The 19,629-nt window shown below is 43.5% G+C and overlaps 1 protein-coding gene across 1 annotated transcript in view; it reads right to left on the bottom strand.

Moving 5' to 3' along the window:
- ATP10B (ATPase phospholipid transporting 10B (putative)) overlaps positions 1-19,629 on the bottom strand; it is a 91,181-nt gene that overhangs the window by 66,109 nt on the left and 5,443 nt on the right. The window contains exon 3 of the mRNA XM_045551239.1: positions 8,622-8,826. Coding sequence (XP_045407195.1) covers positions 8,622-8,826 — 205 coding nt within the window. The remainder of the gene's footprint in view (positions 1-8,621; positions 8,827-19,629) is intronic.

Here is a 19,629-nt window from a genome sequence, read left to right as displayed (position 1 = left end):
TTGTATATTCCTGAGCAATAGCATCCAGCACATAGAAGGCCTTCAATACATATTTGATGAATGAATGAGTGAGCGGCAGGATGCCTGAAATAAGGGTAGGTGCCCCCAGATGGACAGGGGTGCCTTCAGGGAGTATTGCATGGACAAATCTTTTCTATACAATTTTTTTTCTGGCTGTGGATAACAGGGACGCAAGAAAATGATATGAGATCCAAGGTTTTGTAGCTCATGTTTTTGGCAAAAGAGGTCACAAAGAAGAGAGTATGAATTCCAGTTTGAGAAACTATATTAAGTTGTTCACAGAAGATATGATTATAATGTGTCACCTCTGCTGATTAACAGCAATAATACAAATCCTAGCACAGTATCTGGCAGCAGGAGGACCCCACCAGACGTTGGTTGGGTAAGTGAATTTATGGAATGAACTATACTAGTTGAGAGTGGCTAGAACAAAGTGCACGGGAGCACAGAGAAAGCAGTGATCCCCTCTGGGCACACTGTACAGAACACTGCCTGGCAGAGCAAGGCCAGGTGGAGGAGAGGGAGAGCACTAGGACCAGAGGGCATCCCTCTCTGCAAGGATGGATGACTGTGGTCACGTGTAAGTCAGGCTTATATACCCCGGATGTGTAATAGATGTAATGACTATTTATTGCTGTGCTTCTCAGAACTCTCCTACTCCATAGACCAATTTCAACCATGAAGTTGAAGTTCAAGTGGATGATGACAATCACAGGATGCTTCCCTTCTGGCCAGAATTAATTGGTCTAGGAATGGGTACTTTCCCTGGGGTGCTTTTCAATCTGGCCATGTGGGAAGGTTGCAAGTCCCTCTCTAGGGTTAAGCTGCAAGACAAGTACCATTGGTGCCATGTTTCCTTCCACATGGAGGAAGCTGGTTTGAGAGATTGAAGCCAAACAAAATCAGAAACAAAGACAAGAGATGGACGTTGTACTCATGGATTCTGAATTCCGTGTTCACATGGGGACTCTAAGGCCCATCTCACCCCTAGATTCTCCCAATAAGTTCCGATTTTGTCCAAGCTACTTTGAATCAGGGTTTTGTTATATGCAGCCAAGAGCCTAAACTAATCCACATACTGTATTAGACTAATATGGTTCTCATTTGAGACATCAAATATTTTCCACATTGACCTTAAATACTCACAATTATCCTTAGTGCTTAAAGCAGTGAAGGCCAATACTGAAATATAAATATGTTATCTTGGGATATTGAGGTAGTAGGAAGGAGAAAAACTTTAAGCTATCATCCATTGTTAACACCTTAGCATGAGTACGTCTTTCACATAACCTAGCAGAGTTTTCTCAGAAGTCCCTGAAGGGATAAAAATGGAAAAAAGATGTTTTAATGGAAGTGTGCAAATAATGCTAAACATTGGGGAGGGGGGAGGTAAAAAATAAAAAATAAATGTAAAAAACAAATGTAAGTTTTTCATTGGGTCACTCCATCGCTATTGTTATTATTATAAATAATAATAACCTAAAACTTACATAGCTTTAGTATTTTCATATATATGAAAATTATATCTATTTGGGAAATAAATACATATAAAGGCATGTAAGAATTACTTTAGTGATGGGAAAAGTAATCAGGTACATTAGAATTGCATTCTCATTTGGGCTCAACGCCAGATTATCTGGGTAATCTTTAACAAATTCCATCTCTCTGAAATTGTTTCCTCATCTCTAAAATGTTGTTAGTTCCTTGCTTTTCTACCTCAAAGAATTCCTGTGAGTGTCAAATATCAAAAGGAGATGGTGTAGCACAGTGGTTAAGGACTTTGCCTGGTGTGGGACACAGACTTACGTATTTAATATTGATGAGGTGGAGTAAAAACCTCTAGTCCTAAAGTGGAAGTGAGATATCAGCATGAATTCTAATATATTTAACCTTTAAAAAAGTCCTAGTTTTGTTCACTTAAATGGCATAGAAATAATGGGCAACCCGATAGCAATGAATACCTCTAGCATATACTTATTATGGTTTCTAAATATCATTTCCTAGTAAAAGGAACCAGATCTGTCAAAAACTACTGAGGTCATCAAAACAACTAAGGAGCTACTTCTTTTCAAGAAGTTCCCACTGGCTAGAGGCGGAGTAATCAGGAAAGATAACAACTGCAGTGATTTCACATACATCAGATATGTTGAAATCCATGAGTTCATATTGATGCTAAAAAGAAAAACTCACTGGACACTTTCGTAGGATGCTAGGGAAACCAACTCAATATTTTGAAAACTGATAAATAAGAGGAAAGAAGCAAACACTCATCCTGTATTTTCTCTACAGAGGAAACCTCAGAAGAACCAAATACTTAATGAGGAGAAATTTTTCTTTAAAAATGAATTAGAATATCACCAGCTAGTAAATTCCATTGAATTAATGGATCTAAACAACCGTCATAAATGATTATTAACACTGAAGAAAGACAGTCAGATGTTGTGCCTCAAGACAGCAGTACGCTGTATTTCCCGTGATGTAACATTGGCATGAACATACACAAACACCAAATCTAACCTGAATCTGATTTCAGCACTAGCTCCTACTACCAATCTCTGGAAATATGGTGGTCAGGGAAACATCTTAAATGATACCACAGGGAGATAATGCAATAGCACAATCCAGACCATGGGAAATTTTACAGGACAAACAACCTGGTTCATTAAGCAACAAACACTAAATATGCATTTAAAACAAGAGAGTGCTAAATGGGGAACCTATAGAGTAAAAGAGATTAATGAAACTAATCTCAGTATTTGGACTTATTTGGATCCTGATTTGAACAAACTTGAAAATATTGGCCACTGACTTTAAAGTTGATTATCAAGGAATTATTGCTAACTTTTAAGGTATAATAATGGTATGATTGTATATATTAAATATATTTAATAATTTAATTTAATTTAGTATATGTTAAATGTCCTATCCTTTAGAGATACATATTGAAATATTTACAGATAAAATGTGATATTCAAAATCAAAGTCAAAATAATTTGCAGAGAGCAGAGTGTGGGGATATAGATAGAACAAGATTGGTGATGAGTTGATTGTTGAAGTTATGTGATGAGTTTGTAAAAATTTGTCGTATTAATTTCTATAGTTTTGTATATACTTAAAAATTTCCATAATAAAAAGTAAAAAACAAAACAAACAAAAAAATATCACAACCCAACTCTGCCTGAGTTTAAATCTGAACTCAGTCAACCTAGTAACCCAGCGGGATTATTTAACTGCTCCTGCCTCATTTGTCAAATGGGACAACAAAAGCACCTGTCTTGTAGGGTTATTTGTGAGGAATAGAAAGAGATAATAGGTACAGAACACCTAGAAGAACTGCCTATGGCACACAGTTTGTGCTCAATGCAGTTATCTATCATTATTACTTGTTATTATATATTGTTATGTAGTCCTATTTTAAAAGAATCCTAGAAAATGTAATTTGCGTTCAACATTTAAGCAGCAATCAACAGGTAGAAAGCACTAAGTATCATTCTTAAAGGAAATTTGGAACAACCTGTCTGGAGCAGGTCTCATTACAAATCCATCAGGAAAGAGGACGGTTCTCTGGTTCTCAAGGGCAGGCAAGGTTAGAGGACAGGCAGCTACCTTTTGCTTCATTTGAGGCTTGCCATTACTGAACTGGGATGGTGATAAATTTCCCCCTACCGAACCTCAACTCTATGTCAGCAAAATGCTCCCTTGTCTAAATACGTTAAGTCAGTGCACTCTTTTCACTGCAGAGGATCCAAACTGCCCCAGCTGTTCCCAACCGAGCAAATGGCTTATTAGCACTAACCATCAGTGGAACTGAAGTCAGTCTAAAGGGAGACTCAATGAAGAATTAACTTGAGCAATAAACAGATAAACACGATGGTTACATTCATCAGTGATGGCCAAGGCCAGTGCTTTTCAAACTTTCCTGTGCACGTGAATCACTGTGGGTCTTGTTAAAATGCAGATTCTGGCTCAGTCTGGGGTGGGGCTGAGATTCCACGTTTCTGATGAGCTGTCAGGTGGTGCTGACTGCAGAGGCTAGTCCACAGATCATACTTGGCGTAGCAAGTGTCCAGTTGGCACTGGGAAGTGATCCGACACATACGTCAGTAGCACTTAGGCTTCAGTGATTTGGATAATATATAACCAGGAATATGTTTGATCTGAAATACTAATTGGAAGAACTCATTTCTGACTCTTTGGCTTTGGTAACTGTTCCATGTATCAAAGTGAATGGCACATACTCCTTTTCAGGTATTAAATCTCTAGGTTAAACCCTTTTAAAGAAGTTGTTTCGGGTATCAGAATGTGACCAAAGAGAAAACTGTACAATTTAATTCTCTAATAAAGTCTTCTTGCCAGCTGGGCAGACTTTAGTATAATCCTGATTTTGAATACCTTCCTTTTATCTCCTTTTCCTGGCAATGGGAAATGAGAAGGAATATTTAAAAAAAAATAGGTCAATAATTTTATAAATTCAAAGATGGCCCATTGTGTTAAAAGCTTCAATTGATTTAAAAAAAAAATTGGCCCAAGATGAATTCTGATAAAAAAATTTTTGAACTCCTTAGCAACCTTGAGAATAATCTACAATGTCATGGGAGGAAGACCCTTTTAAGAAGCCCATTCATGTTTATAATTTCATTTGAACCTGAACAGGAAAGGGAAGAATGAACTGCCTAAGCCATGATAATTGTTAGCTTCTCTGTACCATAATCTAGGTTAATATTTCCCCCAAATTTCCATGGGAATGTTAATAATATTTGTGTGGAAAAAGTAATTCTGAGGTTAAATAAGTTTGGAGAGCTCAGGGTCAAAGAAAGTTTAACAGGTCTGTTGGCTCCAGGCCTTCTCAGAGACTTTAATATGTTAATGAACATTGGAACCTTCAAGAGGAGTCCACAGGACGCAAGCTCTCCAATCTGACTTGCCCATGTTTTCCAAGAACTTTCTCTTGGGATAAGTGTTAGGCAGAGTCTACCTTGAGAAATGTTGATCCAGGGAGCTGGGACAAGGTATATCTTGCTGACTTTGAATTAACAGAATATAGTAATCTCTCATCATCCACAAATAGTGAAAATGAGTGTGAGTGTATATGTGGCTGGGAAGTTTCTAGAAATCTCTGTGGTTAGTAAAAACCTTTTAATGAGGTAAAGGTCTCACAGACAATAATGATTTAGATGGAGAACAAACTAACAAAAGCCACTAATACTTATTATTTAAGACATTAAACTTCCAAACAAACCATATTGGTAGGTGTTCAAAATCTTCTCTGAGACAGTGAGATTTGCCTTTTCTGGGCCTCAGAGTTTTCATCTGTAAAATGGGGATAATAATGCCCACCTCTCAGGGTGGTTGTCAGGCCTAAAAGAGACAGTGCAGGCCACAGCCCTGGCCCCAAGTAAGAGGCACATAGATGGTAGTTTTGTTCTCAGTGTGACAGGTGGGATTTTATAGTACTTGAGATGCTGCCTTCAGATGCTGTACTTTTGTTGTACAGGTTTTTTCAAGGAGGTGGTGATAAGTTCATCTCAAGGTCATCTAAGGGGACACTTTCAAGATATGCAGGATGAGGCCTGTACTCAGTCCTGGTGAATCATAATTTAGTGGTGGTTATAGGGAAGGATGCATGTATATTTTTAAAAAACTTCCCCCGTGGTTATGATACTACACTCTAGACACCTGTAATGTATTTGTAGCAAATCCCTAAGTGGGGATCCCACCCCTCCTGCAGTAGTTCTGGGGTATGTTCCTTGGAATAAAAGGTTTCTGTGCTTAATATTCACAAATGCTACATGCCAGTACCTGCCCCTTCTCCTCCTTGGGGCTTATTAAAATATCAGAGAAGTTCTACAGTACACAATATTTAAAAACTTATAGTTTATTGTCTTCTGATCTTATATGGCCTTGCGTTTATTTTTCTTGCAACTCTCATCATTTTTGCTCAACACACCTGGGAAATCCTATGGTATGGAGTTAGCCAGAAGTGGGTTCCGTCCACACTCAGAAATGTGTCTGCACTGAACGTACAGGGAGCAAAGGAGCGGAGCAAGGAGCAGTCGCGATTCCTGCCCCAGGGATTGGGCCCCTTCCTGCCACCTGCTACATGTATGTGGCGAGAATGTTGAAAATGATAAATGCATGCTTTCCAAAGTCAGCTTTTCCTGGCAAACTCAAGGAAACAGTCCAAGGGCCACGGAGATGAGCTACTGCGGACTTCAAGAGCCCAGACGCACAGGACGAAGCTGGCTTCGAATCCCGGATCCAGCACTTCCCAGCTCAAGACCTCGGACAAGTTACAAGATCTCTCTATGCCACATTTCCTATGTGTAAAATGGAGACAAAAATAGTACCCATCTCATTGGGCTGTTGTGAGGATAAACGAGATAACCATCAAAGCCCTTAGTATGAGCTCAAAAGTTTATTATTATTATTGAGATGGAAAAACACACTGGAACAAATGAGGGGGAGAAATCAAGAACTGAGACAGAATAGAACAGAGAACTTTTAGAAACTTTAAGCTCAAATAAACCTCCTTCCTTTCACATACACAGTTACCTCTTTTTTATATATATTTTTTAAATCATTATATCCAGTACCCTGTGAGAATTCAGGGTTAGAGTTTGAGAGACTTATCAATTGGCTGGTCTATTGCACTGGAATGTGAATGACCCTTTTGTCTGACTCTTCCTTCCAGTTAAACCCCAAACTATCTGACTAATTAATATTCAAGAAACCCACTTGGGAGCTGCTGCCAAAGACAGAAAGAAAAGTCACTGGTTGAAATGCAACAACACTGAAATGACTGCCCGAGAGAGCAAAAATGACGCAGGATTGAATGTGGATGTCGGTGCGGGGAGGCTGGAGGGGAGATCTGTCAGCAAATGCAAGCCTCCCGGCTCCTAGAACTTTAAACAAAAAAGAAACAGAAGAGAAAGTCTCAGAATGCCTCGCATGTGGTAAGGCGAAGGCGCCAATCTCACACACTCTCACACGTGTGCACGTGTGTGTGTAATATGTATTTCTCGTTGTGAGTCACAGTGGAAAAGATCTGAAGACGTATGGCCCGGCGGGCAGGCCACAGGGCACACAGCCCAGGAATAGACTGGTATTGCTTGTCTAGAATGACTTTGTGAACTCAGGCTAGATCTCGCCCTGCCTTTTTGCAAACACTGGGGGGATTCAGCGAATATGGTCATGACAAGGGAGGGAAAACTCAGAGGCCAGGCCCCACTCAGGGACTGACTCAGAGCCTGGAGACCGGGGGCCATGCTGGGGACGGCAGGGCGTGATGGTGGTTTCCGTTTCCAGTGGTGGGTGACACTGCAGCCCCCGTGGCAGCAAGAGTTCCCATCTACTGTGTGTCTACTAGGTACCAAACCCTGCATTTTGTTCTTTACTTTCCTTATCCCATATGAATGTCACCGTAAAACTATGGGATAGCATTATGATTCCCACTGGAAGGATGAGAGAACTGAGGACTGAGTCATTCATACAAAAAGGGCCTTAGGAGAAGAGACCAGTGCAGGGTGAGGTAGTATGAGCTGTCTGCTTTGGGGAAGTTTCAGTCTAGAAAACTGAACCCCAGCTCGTGAAAATCTCTGAGGAAGGAAGCATGTGCCTTCTTTCTCCTAAATCCCCTGACTCATTCAGTTTCTCCTCAGCCAAAGGCTGGCAGAATGAAGAAAGGTGATAGAATTTTGTTGTTTTCCATGTTTAGAGAAAGACACTATATTGGAAATCAACACTTCCAAGGGGAATTTTCATTGCAAATTGGAAAATCATACATCAGCCAGTCAACATATATTGCCTACCAAAGCCATTGCTCTTAATACTAACTACTTACTGGTCTCTTCTTCTATGCCTGCCTTCATGCTAAGTATTCATGTACCTATCATTCAGTCTTGAAAACTACCCTAAAGAGAGGGTGCCATTTTTGTCCCCATTTTCCAGATGAGGGAAATAATAACTTGCCCAAGGTAAGACAGCTGATCAGTGGTGGGACTTGGGCTTTGAACCCACTGTGTCAGACCCCAGAACTTGAGCTCTTACCTACCAAACAGCAATGACTTCTCCATGAGCTTTTAGGTCCTGTTTATGCAAGGGTGGGGATCAAACAAAAGTGTCAATGATCACTGTTGAGGTGCTAAGGCACACAGAAATGGAAAACTAGTTAGTCACACCTTGCTGCAGTTTAGGAGGGGTCAGAGGAGTGTTAGAGAGGATCCACAGAGGGAGAGGTGACAGACCTGGGGTGGGATGAGTGCAGTGAGGAGGTTGGCCCCAAGGGTGATTGAACAGATATTAGACTCCTTTAGAGCAGAGAGGATAATTTTCTTAGTTGAACAGAGTGGGTCCCCATTTAGAAACTCTCAGGCCTTCAGCAGGTTATTTAACTTTTCTAAGCCTCAGTTTCCTCATCTGTAATATGGGGATAATAACATCTCAGGGGGCTCCTGGGAGGACTAAGTGCATCTAAAGTGCCTGGGACAAGGAGGCACCCACTACTTTCCCCTCTACCCACCAGGTTAAGTTCAATTTTCCAGTGGAGTTGACTTGCTTCCTCCCCTTGACTTGGCCACTGAAGACTGTAGAAAGAGCCCTACCTGCTGTGAGAAGCCCCTCACAACACGCCTTTGTTTGAGGTTCGTCTCTCCATCCAAGTTGGCGGTTTCCAGGTGGCATATCCCGCTGGGGTCCGAGGAAAAGAGGAGGAGGATATCCGCTGGGATGATCTCGTTGCATTGCACTTGGATGAAGTCTCCCACGCGCACGTCCTTCCAGCGCTTCTTCACGTAGCTCTGCTGTTTTCTTGGGTGGGAGAAAGACAGGGGTGTGAGTGAGCTTTAAGCTTCCTCAGAAAATTAATGGGTGAATAGAGGAAGGTCCCACCTGAACCTTAATATCGTCCAAGTCAGCCCGTCGTGAGACTGCCCTGTATTCTCCCTTGCCCCTGAAGACCACCATCAGGGTCTATCTAGAGCCAGGCATGAGCTATGGAATCCTGCTAGTGAGAGATCTGCCCTCAGGATCATTTAGAATTTTGATTGACTGCCAAGTCTTGGCCAGGTCCTGGGTTCAGCCGTTGCTTCTTAGCAGGAGAAACATCTAAAAGAGGACGGTAACTGCACTGTCCTATTAACCTGGTACTCTTAATACACATCATTTACCAGAATAGCCAGTTATCGCCAAAGAAAGCAGGGTTTCAAGGAACTGGGATAGAGGCAAGTTTGTTTTTGATTATGGAGAGAAGAGTGGCAATAGGAAAGGTGAGGATATTGCCATTGTCTAGGAAGACCTGTTGTGAAGCTAAAACGGAAACCTCCGGGCAGTCAGGGAATTAGGAAGAAGGCCCCAGGAACATTGATGGAGTGGGACCCACAGTAAATATTGAATCAGAGGCCGAAGAAATCTGAGCAAATTAGGCATTTTATCTTCCCATCCAATTTATCAAGCTGAGATAATAACAGTGGCAGCAACGTGAGCAAATTTAGTGTTTCTTACCTGCCAAGCACTAGTGTTAATTAACATTTCATTTGCTTGCATAAAATAACCCACAGGAGTGGATATCATCATACCATCTTCACAAATGAGGAAATTGAGGGTTAAAAAACAATTTCCCACGTCTCACAGAAGCAGAGCTGGGACCTGAGCCCGGGGCCAGCTTGACACCAAAGCCCACAGTTTTCACTGCTCAGGTAACCTACCCCCCTCCGTGGGTATCATAGCCTCAGGTTTTCCACTTCCAGCAAAGAAACACCTTCCTTCCCAAGGCAATGCTTTCCGTTTTCAAAGATCTCTCATTTCAGAAAGTCTTCCTTCTCCCTGGCCAAATATTTAAACGGTTCTGCTCCTCCAGCCAATATGGTCATTCTTTAAATATTTTAAGGCATTCGTTGGGTGTTCCATGAAGCCTTTGGACATGTCAAGCCAAATTTAACCTTCCTGGTGCCCTCATTTAATTCTTGTGTGACACAGTCTCCAGATCCGTCCTGAAGGTATGGGGTCTTCTAAGTCTTTGGAAATGTCCCTCTTTAAATGTGGGATTCAGAACCAAACCAGTATTCCACATGTGGTCTTTTCAATGGAGCCCAGCTGGCTCGAGGCCGGGCACCTCTGAACGCAGCCAGGCCTGGAGAGGGAGGCTCCCCCGTGCTGTGCTTCTCCACTGATGCCTCCGGGCATGTCATTGTTTCTGTTTCTGTTGGAATCTGAGCTGCCCTGGGCATGACAAGTCCATGCTTCCAACAGAGAAAGAGATGGGAATAGAATTCCACTTTCCTGCTTTGACTTCACAGAAGTCCGTGATCCGGACGAGGGGTTTGCTATCTTCCTCCCTTCCTCCGGACCCTCTGGAGATCCCCAGAAGAGTCTTCCAAAGATCCCATCTTCCTGGTCATAAAAGAGTCTCCCAGAGGACTCCCCCAGCCCCCTGAAATAAAGGTGCTTCCATCTGGAAGGCCAAGGTAAGACCTGATCAGAGTCTATAAACTAAACAGGGACATGAGAACCGGGGAGCAGCCTTGTGACATGGAAGAACCACAGAGTTCTGTGGCAGTGCCCCATGGCTCTGGGAGGTGAGTGCAGCAGCCACAGCTAAATCAATCCATGGACAATATCATCCACACGGCTATGGAGATCACCTCTGAGAACGTTGGAGAAAACGCATCTCTGTAGCATTTTAGTAATAATTCTTCCTTATGTTCAAAAGCACATAACAGGTTTCCAAGCACTTTTCACTCGATCAGCTCATTCTGTGCTTCTGCTCTGCCCAATCTCTTCATTTTTTTGCATGAAGAATAGGGGAAGTCACCCCAGATTTGTTTCTCTGTGTCATTTTGGAAATACATTTGTTTATTTAAAAATCTATTTGTTTATGTGTATATTTACGGTGGATATTCCTCCACTAAGATTGCTGTTGTAACTGTCAAAAGCTTCATGATCTCTGGGCTGGGAATGATTTTTTTTTTCCTTCAAAGCAGCCCTGAGAACACTTGTTACATATCCAAGCACAGGGCTCCTTTGCACTGGCACGGTCCATACTCACTATGAGAAAAGAAATCTCATAGAGTGAAGGAGGGACTGATTTTCTACTGTTTTTTTTTTTTTTCTTTTTGAGAGAGTGCTTCTAAAAAAGGGAATATTAACTATTACAGCAAAACTCTCCCAAGGAACAAGGAATTATAACTCATCTTGTCTGCATCCCCTCTTCTTTTCCTCCTTTGGCTTTTGTAGCCCATTGGATAATGCTTTTGGGAACATAGGATATCAGTTGCTTGCTACAATCTCAGCATTCTACCCAGTATTTGAGATTGGATTTAGGGAGAGAACACCTTGAGCAATATCCTAATGGCCAACACTTCCAGAGTACATTGGTTCTGCAGGTTTTGGCAAACGTTAGTTGGCTAGTATCTGCATACACAGGCATCTCAAAGACAAGAAGGCAAGAATCTCATTCTTCCCCTTTTTAATAAAAGATGCCACTGCTTATTATGGGATGTGGGTTATGAAGGTGCTGGAAGATGGAGAGCTATGGAGATGAGCTTATGGAGTATGTAGTTTTATGAACAGTCCCTTCTGTGAGTGGAGAGTGGAGCTGGATCATCGTCTTGTCAAATCCCATTATGATGCAGGATCACAAGGTCAACGGAGCCACCCACAAGCTGTGAGGCAGACTAGACTCTGTCTCTTTTATATTAATATTATTTCTTGGATCCCAACGAGGTCACTGCTGTGCTGGTAATAATTGCCTGTCTTCCCTTTGGATGTAATCCTTTCTTTTTTAGGATGACATGCAGCAGTAAAGGAACATTCTCAGTCCCTGTCATAGGCTTGCCCTCCCCGAGACAGACTGTCCCTCTTCAGGGTTGTGCTCCTCACACAAAAGCACACGGACGTCCAGGAGACCCTGCTGGGTGTCCAGGAATACTGAAGCTATGGGATCCACATAACTTTGGTGTGTTTGTTTTAAAAAAAGATTCTTTTGGAGGATATAGTTTAGTAATTCACCTGGTACAAACTTTGAAGAATGCTATTTATAGTAACCTAAAAATAGTTATGTTATGGAATCAGAGGAAATTTTATAGGGATTTTAGGGATAAAGCAGGGAGGCCTCAGGGTCATTTCCATCTTATACTGGGTCACTTTGTGCCGGTCTCCAGATTCTTCGGGGTCCACTTGTCTGCTCAACTGTCAAAACCATGTCTGCGGAAAAGCCAGGGATGCGTGGCCCAAGGGGGTGCAGCCAGGGGAGGTGATGGGTGTCTGAATCCAGCCGAAGCGGAAAAGCAGCATGTTCCTTCGCTGAGCGACGCCCAGACGTGACCAGCAGCTGGCCGGGAGCCTCCTGGGGCAGTCATTCCCCCGTTAGTTCAGCCTGTTTGGAACAGCTGCCCCAGGTGGACGCATCTACACACTCTGGATTGTCCCCCTGCTCAGTGAGTCCACACCTGGGAACCGACTGCTATTTCAGTGTCATGCGATGTTTACTGCTGTTTAAAAATAAGACAAATCAACATGGCTTGGGACGAAGGCTCCATCTGGCAGATTCTGCCTGGAGGAGAAATTAAGTGGTGCAGCACTAAACGGCTTTCTGAGAGGAGCTAGGGCTTATTAAGAGGTAAACAAACAGCAAGAGAGGTTTGAAGCTGCCTGGATGCCATGGGGGAGCAGGTGACAGAGGGGAAACGGAGGGGGAGAGGATGTTTAAGGCTCCATTTCTCAAGTTGTCTGGGTTTTATGAAAAGAATTGCAGGGCACTAGAGCAGAGGGGATCTGTCAGGAGGGTTAGTTGTCCCGTGGTACTTCCTATTCACCTGTGCTGTCCTTCGGGAGGCTGGAATGCCAGGCCCAGTGTGCTCAGCATCCTAGCCTGCATGGTGGGGTTTGGGGGGGAGGGGGCAGGGAGTGGAATGCCCCAGAAAATGACAACTGTGTAGGGATTAAGAGAGGGTTTGAATCCCAGCTTCCCTGCTTAACGACCTATGTGACTTAGGGCAAATCATGTAACCTCTCAGAACCTCTGTTTCCTCATCTGTTAGTCAAAGGCACTAAGTGCACTTGCCTCAGAGGGTTGTTGAAAGGCTTGGTGTTATGACGCCTGTAAGGAACTGAGCTCAGGACTTTGCCCTTAGTAAGTACTCAATAAAAGCAGGCTTTTATGATAATGGTAACCATGAAAACAAAGATTGCTCTTGTTCTAGTGAAAGCTAACCACCATCTGCAGGCCGCTTTTCTTCTTCGTGCCATTTTATGCTCATGATTACCTTTTATGGCTTGAGCCCAGGTACAAAATACCCTGCAAACATAAGAAGCTCTAAAATCCAAACCGTTCCCCCAAGCCCAAAAGAGAGGGATCCAAGCTCGGTAGATTGAAAACTCTGGCTACTGAGACAAATTCTCAGAAATGCATATTCTTAAAATCCAGGCTGGAGGGGATTTGGTACCTGTCCAATTCAACCCCCACTGTTCAGAGGAGGAAGCTGCGGCTGTGAGAAGGGGAGTAACCGGTGGGGCTGCACAGTAACAAGGCTCAGGCTGGAGCCTCTCCTTCTTCATGGCTCCCAGGAGGAGAACCGAGGGCCCGGGGGCTGATTCAGGAAGACTCGCGGTGGCCCCTTGTTCGGGCAGCGGTGTGTTGAGGTTGAGGCAGTGCTGTGGAGTGGTTAAGCGCTTTGGAATCAGGTGAACTGCATTTGAAACCTGGAACTAGCACATACATGTAGTGTGACCTTGAACCTGCTCCTTGACTTCCCACTCTCCAGTGTATTCATCTACTATATGGGATAAACCCACAGGTTGTAGTGAGCATTACAATAGTGTATGAAAAGTGCCTAATAATCTTGCAGCAAATGGTATTTATCGCTGCTATTATTGTCATCGTAGTTATTATTGGCTTGCAGCAGACGAGATGGCTGCCGTGGAGACAGTGAACTAGAGACTGCGAAGGCTGTTTTCATTAGCGGGTTTGAATGAGGTGTGGGATGTCTTGGCTGGAGGAGGAGGCCAGCAAAAGGGAGTAGGAGGGAGAGAGAGGAGTGAGACCTCAGCCCCTGATCCGGCCCCAGGAAATGGAACAGCAGCTGAAGGAGTTCCATTAAAGACAGCCTGGGCCTGGGGCAGAGGGCAGCGGGTGCACTGGCTTCTCCCCATGTGGCTATTCTTTGTCCCCTGCCCCTGACCATCTGCTGCAGACCACGGATGTGGGGGCAGGGGGTGTTTGGACTTGGAGGGCCCAGGGAAGCACCAGGAGGGAACAGCTGAGGTCAGAGGAGCAGAAGGGGACCAGGACCCCTGGCTGGGCTGGATCTACTGGGGGACATGACTGATATTTACCATATCTGATATATCATGAGGCCCGGTGCCTTTGGGTAACATTGGTACAGTAGAAAGTTCTTCATACTGGGAGGATGTCGAAGCCCCAGGTCTGGGAGTAGCCCACCCTGACCTCTTTCACTGTGTGGCTGCCACATACGGAAAGCAGAACTGAACACAGAATGTGTCACCAAGCAGTGATGGCCATGGAAACATCATGCATCAGAGGACATAGAAGTCACAGGTGTTGTCCACAAGGTCATGGCCACAGGTCATGCAGAAGCAGCCTGGGGGTACTGAAAGGCATACAATGCAGCCTGAAATGTTCTTCCTCTACCCTCTGAAAATCCAAATGCTGCCTTTCTATTTTCACTCCTGGGCACTGGGACATCCACGGTATACATCTTTTTGCCACATTTCCTTTCCTCTTACGGTCCTGTTTCCTAACTGTTTCCTGTATCTTCTATTTTAAACTATGTAAAGTTTTAGAAGTTTAGAAGAAGCTTAGATGAAGCTTGCTAAGGGCTAGGATAATCCTGGGTCTTATATTTCTGTACCTATATAGGGCCGAGTATGATGTCTACCACATGGGGCGTGTTCAGTAAATATTTATTTGTAGATTCTTGGTAGATTTGTCTTGAACACAAGGCAGTAGAAAGAAAGCCTTTCCTAGCCTTTAGACATTTTGACATCTAATCTATCTTTTTTGTAATGGACACCCTAGTGGAAACGTCTAATGATGATATCATCCTGTACTATTAGCTTTCATGTACTGGGTGCTTACAATGAACCCAGAACTTAATCTACATGAGCATTTAGCTGCCTTATGATGAAATAGCTTTTATTATAATTATTATCCCTATCTTACAGATGAGGAAACTGTGGCTCAGAAAGATTAACTTGCACAAGGTCACACAGGTATGTCTACAAGGACACATGAGTGACAGCGTGGGGGTGTCGTGGCTCAATGTGGCCTTGTGGTTCTGTTTGGGAATGAGGCTCAAAGTACATGGGGGCTCAGAGAAGGTGATGTGAACCTAGCAGAGGCTGGGCTGAGAACAGGAGCCTCCCCTTTTGGAATTCTGAGCTCCTTAATGGCAAAAAAGACCCTATAAATCCTCACCCACTGAAGTACAAATCATGCCTGGTGACAAGAGTGCAGAGCTTCAGGGACACTTGAATTCTTGTTTTATGACTCTCCCACCCATTGAGTTTGGGGGAGGACATAATGCATTCTCCCCTGAAATGACAAACGGAATTGGCCCAAATGGTTTATGGCCTTCTGTGAGCACAGGGCGAGGCAGTGGGAGTAGCACGGGCACTTGCAAAATTGATACTTCAGAGAGAAGCCGGCTTTGCTGGTGCCAAATGCAGAGCAAAGACCTGGGGGCTGGACACAACGGTCTGCTGGTCTGTAAACTCCAGCCGTGACATTTTTCACAGCCATGCCTCACGTGATTCTCTGCGGTGTGCATTTTTCAGAGTCTCCCCCAAGGGTTATTTTGCTGTGTTATTAGAGCTTGGAGTCAAATTCTATGGTTAAAGATGTTTGTCTTCTCTCCTGCCATTCCAAACTCCCGGCAGTGGTCATTCTTACTCCCCTTGGGCCAAGCTCATGGTGACTTCTGGTCACCAAGGATATAGAACTCTCCTTAGCATTATTTTAGCTAACATTTTCTGAGTGCTACTGAATGCCAGGCACTAAAGTAAGCATTTTCCATGCATTAACTCATTTAACACCTATAGCAACCCCAGGATATAGACTTAGGGCAAAGGTGGGTTTATGATTGTATTGTGATGTTAGGATGGCTTTGACAAAGCTTAAATTCTGCACTGTCAATCACCTATCTCCTTTTGGGAGTTTCTCAGAGAGCTGTTATTCAGAGGAAATAATAGAAGAACAGGGACCAAATAGCTGCTTTGTTACAGCTGCAGAAACATGATATTCTAATGCACACTCTACGTTAGAAGTTGGGTTGGACCAAGCGGCTTAGGCTCTGGGCTAGATGAAACCACCTACATCCCTTCTCTGAATCTGAATCTTGGTGGGGGTGTGCTCAGGTGTGCCATGGATAGGGAGAGGAAAAAGAGGGCCAGATTCCAGAGAGGTTTCCTGAATTCAGATTTTAAAATCCTGACACAGAGAACAGGAGACACAAATGAGAGAGCAGAGCACAGGTTTTTGCTTTTAAACCATTGTAACCTGTCCACTGGTAAATGAGGCTCAGTGAATGTCCTTGGCTTGCACCAATAAAACTAGCAATTTCTCCCTTGTATGCATGGGGCACATAGCAGGAAGGATGAAGGCTCAGGCTGGGACTGGCACTGAAAAAATTAGAGTTGAGATGATTGGAAATTTGAAAATATTACTTAGCGCTACTTCTGGTGTAGGCACTTAAGCGATTTACAAGGATGATCTCATCGGATCCACGGGACCCTGGGAGAGGGGTGCTAGGATTGTCCTCGTTTTATAGATGTTGAAATGGAGGCTTAAGTGATCAAATAACTACATGTGGCCACACATTTGGTAAGTGGCAGCTCTGAGATGCCCAGGTCCCACGCCAAAGCCCTCAACGCCAAGCATCCAGGAAGATCACTGGTGAGACTGCGTTCCGCCCCCTCCCGTGGCATCGTATTCTGCAGCTTGTTTCCGTTGCTCCATTGTTTTCAAGCCCTCTTGAGTGTCATCTGCACATCTTTTCACAAAATATCCCAGAGAGAGCTTATGATTACTATTTAAAGATGAGAAAACATGGGGCTCTGACTGCTTAAGTGGCTTCATTTAAGTCATATAGTTCACTAATAATACAACCAAGATTGAGACCTCTCGTTTCCTCATTGGCAGGTTTTCCTGAGGACACAGGCACAAAAGGCAACTCACAGACAAAAACAGGAATAGGGTTCAGGGCAGACCAAGCCCCCAGTGCCGTGTTGTCAGAGCCTGGCTGTTCTCCCGCAGCACAGGAAGTTATTTTTATGTTATAGCCACCTGACTTGCAGAAGAGAGACTCTCCAAGTCTTGGTATAAAGATTTTTAAATATTCTGATCTGGGTGATTTTTTCCCTAAATTTCTGACCTTACTTGGTCCTGGTCTTTCTGATACCAGCATAAGCCACACATGCAACTTTTCATTGACACGTGCATAAGCTGTGAGCTGCAATGTGTCCCCCTCTGCCTGGTTAAATGTGGCTCCTCCTTCTGTGCTCTCCCGAGATTTCACCTCTTCAGGGAAGGCTTTCTTCAGCCTTGGTGTTTCTTGGTGGCAGACAAGTCACTACGTCCCCTGTATTCCTGTGTCCCTTTGAATGTGGACTACCAAAGCACATGGGACACTGTAGCTGTTCATAAAGTCCTCGTGACCCCTGGACTGAGAGTCCCTTCAGGACACACAGGGTCTGCCATGGCAGTGCGCACACTAAGTCCTAGATTAATATTTGCTGAACAGATGAATAAGTGAGTGACCGGCTGCTTACAACTCTGGAAGGCTTTTGTTTCACTACCATAGGGGGACAAAAACCTCCCTGGCTTCCCTTGGTTCCTATCCCTCTCTCCATACTGCATGTTTTCTGAATACAAATGAAAATTTACTAAGCAGGATGGAAAAATACAAATCTCTTGGCTGGGTATGGTTTCTAGATTCATTAAACTGAGCCCTGGGAGAAACTAAACTAATACAATTCTGAAGCTAATCTCTCCTCGAAGTCATTCCATAAATCTGATTAATGGGTCACCTTTAGACCACAAGCACAGTTGCTGTATTAAAAGAAAATGTTCTAATGGGATGGTAATTCTGTTAACAAGTCTTCTGCTGTTTGTAAAAAGAGATTTTTCTCACAGTATAAACAAGTCTAGGCTGGATGATGCATGGGATTAGGTCACGAGCAAAAGTCTTAGGGCTCTAGTACTCAATTGCACACAAATGAAAAACAAAGAGCATCAGTTTCTCAAATGCGTAAATCTGAGATGAAATGGATAAAATGGATAAAGCCAGTGTGTGAGATATAAGCTTTTGTGTTGCTTCTCAGAAAAAAAAAAAATTGTCCTCTCAGATCTCGTATTCTTTGCTGACATATGTCGTATGTCACTGGTATTTGGCAAGAGGATATGCCCTTTAGCATTGATCAGTTAAGATAATAACTACACTTATCTAGAATTTCCCAACTTCCTATGCTGGAGTCTTTCACAGAATCAATGAGTTGGAAGAACTTTAGGGACATATAGTATAGTATGTCCCAAAGTGTGTATATTCCTGTTAATATGTGGAAACCAATTCATAAGTAAAGGCTCAAAAATATTTTAAAATGTTAGTGTTGAGGACATGGAGGTGGCCTCTCCAACATTTGTTTCCCTTCTCTTGGAAACTATTTCATTTTTCCGTTGGGTTTTCATCTTCCCTGTATGGCTCATATGCTTTCAGGGAAGCTGACTTTTTGCTGGGCTCTGTGGGTGGGGATTGTGGCTCAGGTATAATCTAATTAGCACAATCCCATCCCCTGCCCCTAGGGATTGGTTCAGGGATGGGCATGTGACCAACTGGTGGCCACTGAGATGTGAGGAAGATCTAAAGAGTGAGCTTTCTTGACCTTTGGAGAGTACTACCAAAAGTATCTTTCTTTTCTCCTTTGTGAATTAGCACATGTAGATGTGAGGGCTGGAGCTGTTGCAGCTATCTTGCTGCCATGAGGGAAGTCTGCCTGAGAGTTAAGATGACAGAGGGGAGCTGAATTTAAAGAACTGCTGAGAGCTGGATCTAGAACACTGATTGAACCATGCTGATCACCTGCCTACCTTAGGACACTTGAAGTGACTTAAGCCAATAGAGTCCCTTGGTTGTTTAAACCTGTTTGAGTGGAGGTTTCTACTACTTGCAGCAGAGAACCCCTCAGCTGACACAGCTGAGTTAAACAAATCAGATAGGCTACTTCCTGAGGGTGGTCCCAGAATCTTTAATGTATTAATGTGCAAATTTATTTGGCTGTGGGTTCTGTTCTTTCATAGTGCATGTCACAGGACAAGATCTTGTCTGACTCCCAAATTTTGCAAAAGTGGAAACTGAGATCCAGAGATTTAAGTGACTTTCCTAAGCTATGAATAGGAGTTGTAGATCCGGGCCTAGAGTGCAGGCCTCTGGCTTCCAGGCTTGCATTCTCACCTCAAGGTCACACTCTCTTTCTGCCCAAAGAGGTTCCCACATTGAGGACAAACTTCAAAAGAAGAACCATCTTTTGCAGAGACTGCAGATTTCTAGGATATTTTAAAGTAAAGTTTGAAAATTAGGGTGCTCACAGGCAAAATAGAAC

Source organism: Lemur catta, chromosome 5, assembly GCF_020740605.2.
Source record: "Lemur catta isolate mLemCat1 chromosome 5, mLemCat1.pri, whole genome shotgun sequence".
NCBI lineage: Eukaryota > Metazoa > Chordata > Mammalia > Primates > Lemuridae > Lemur > Lemur catta.
Note: the sequence above shows the minus strand (reverse complement) of the source record. Positions and strands in the feature narration are given on the sequence as shown.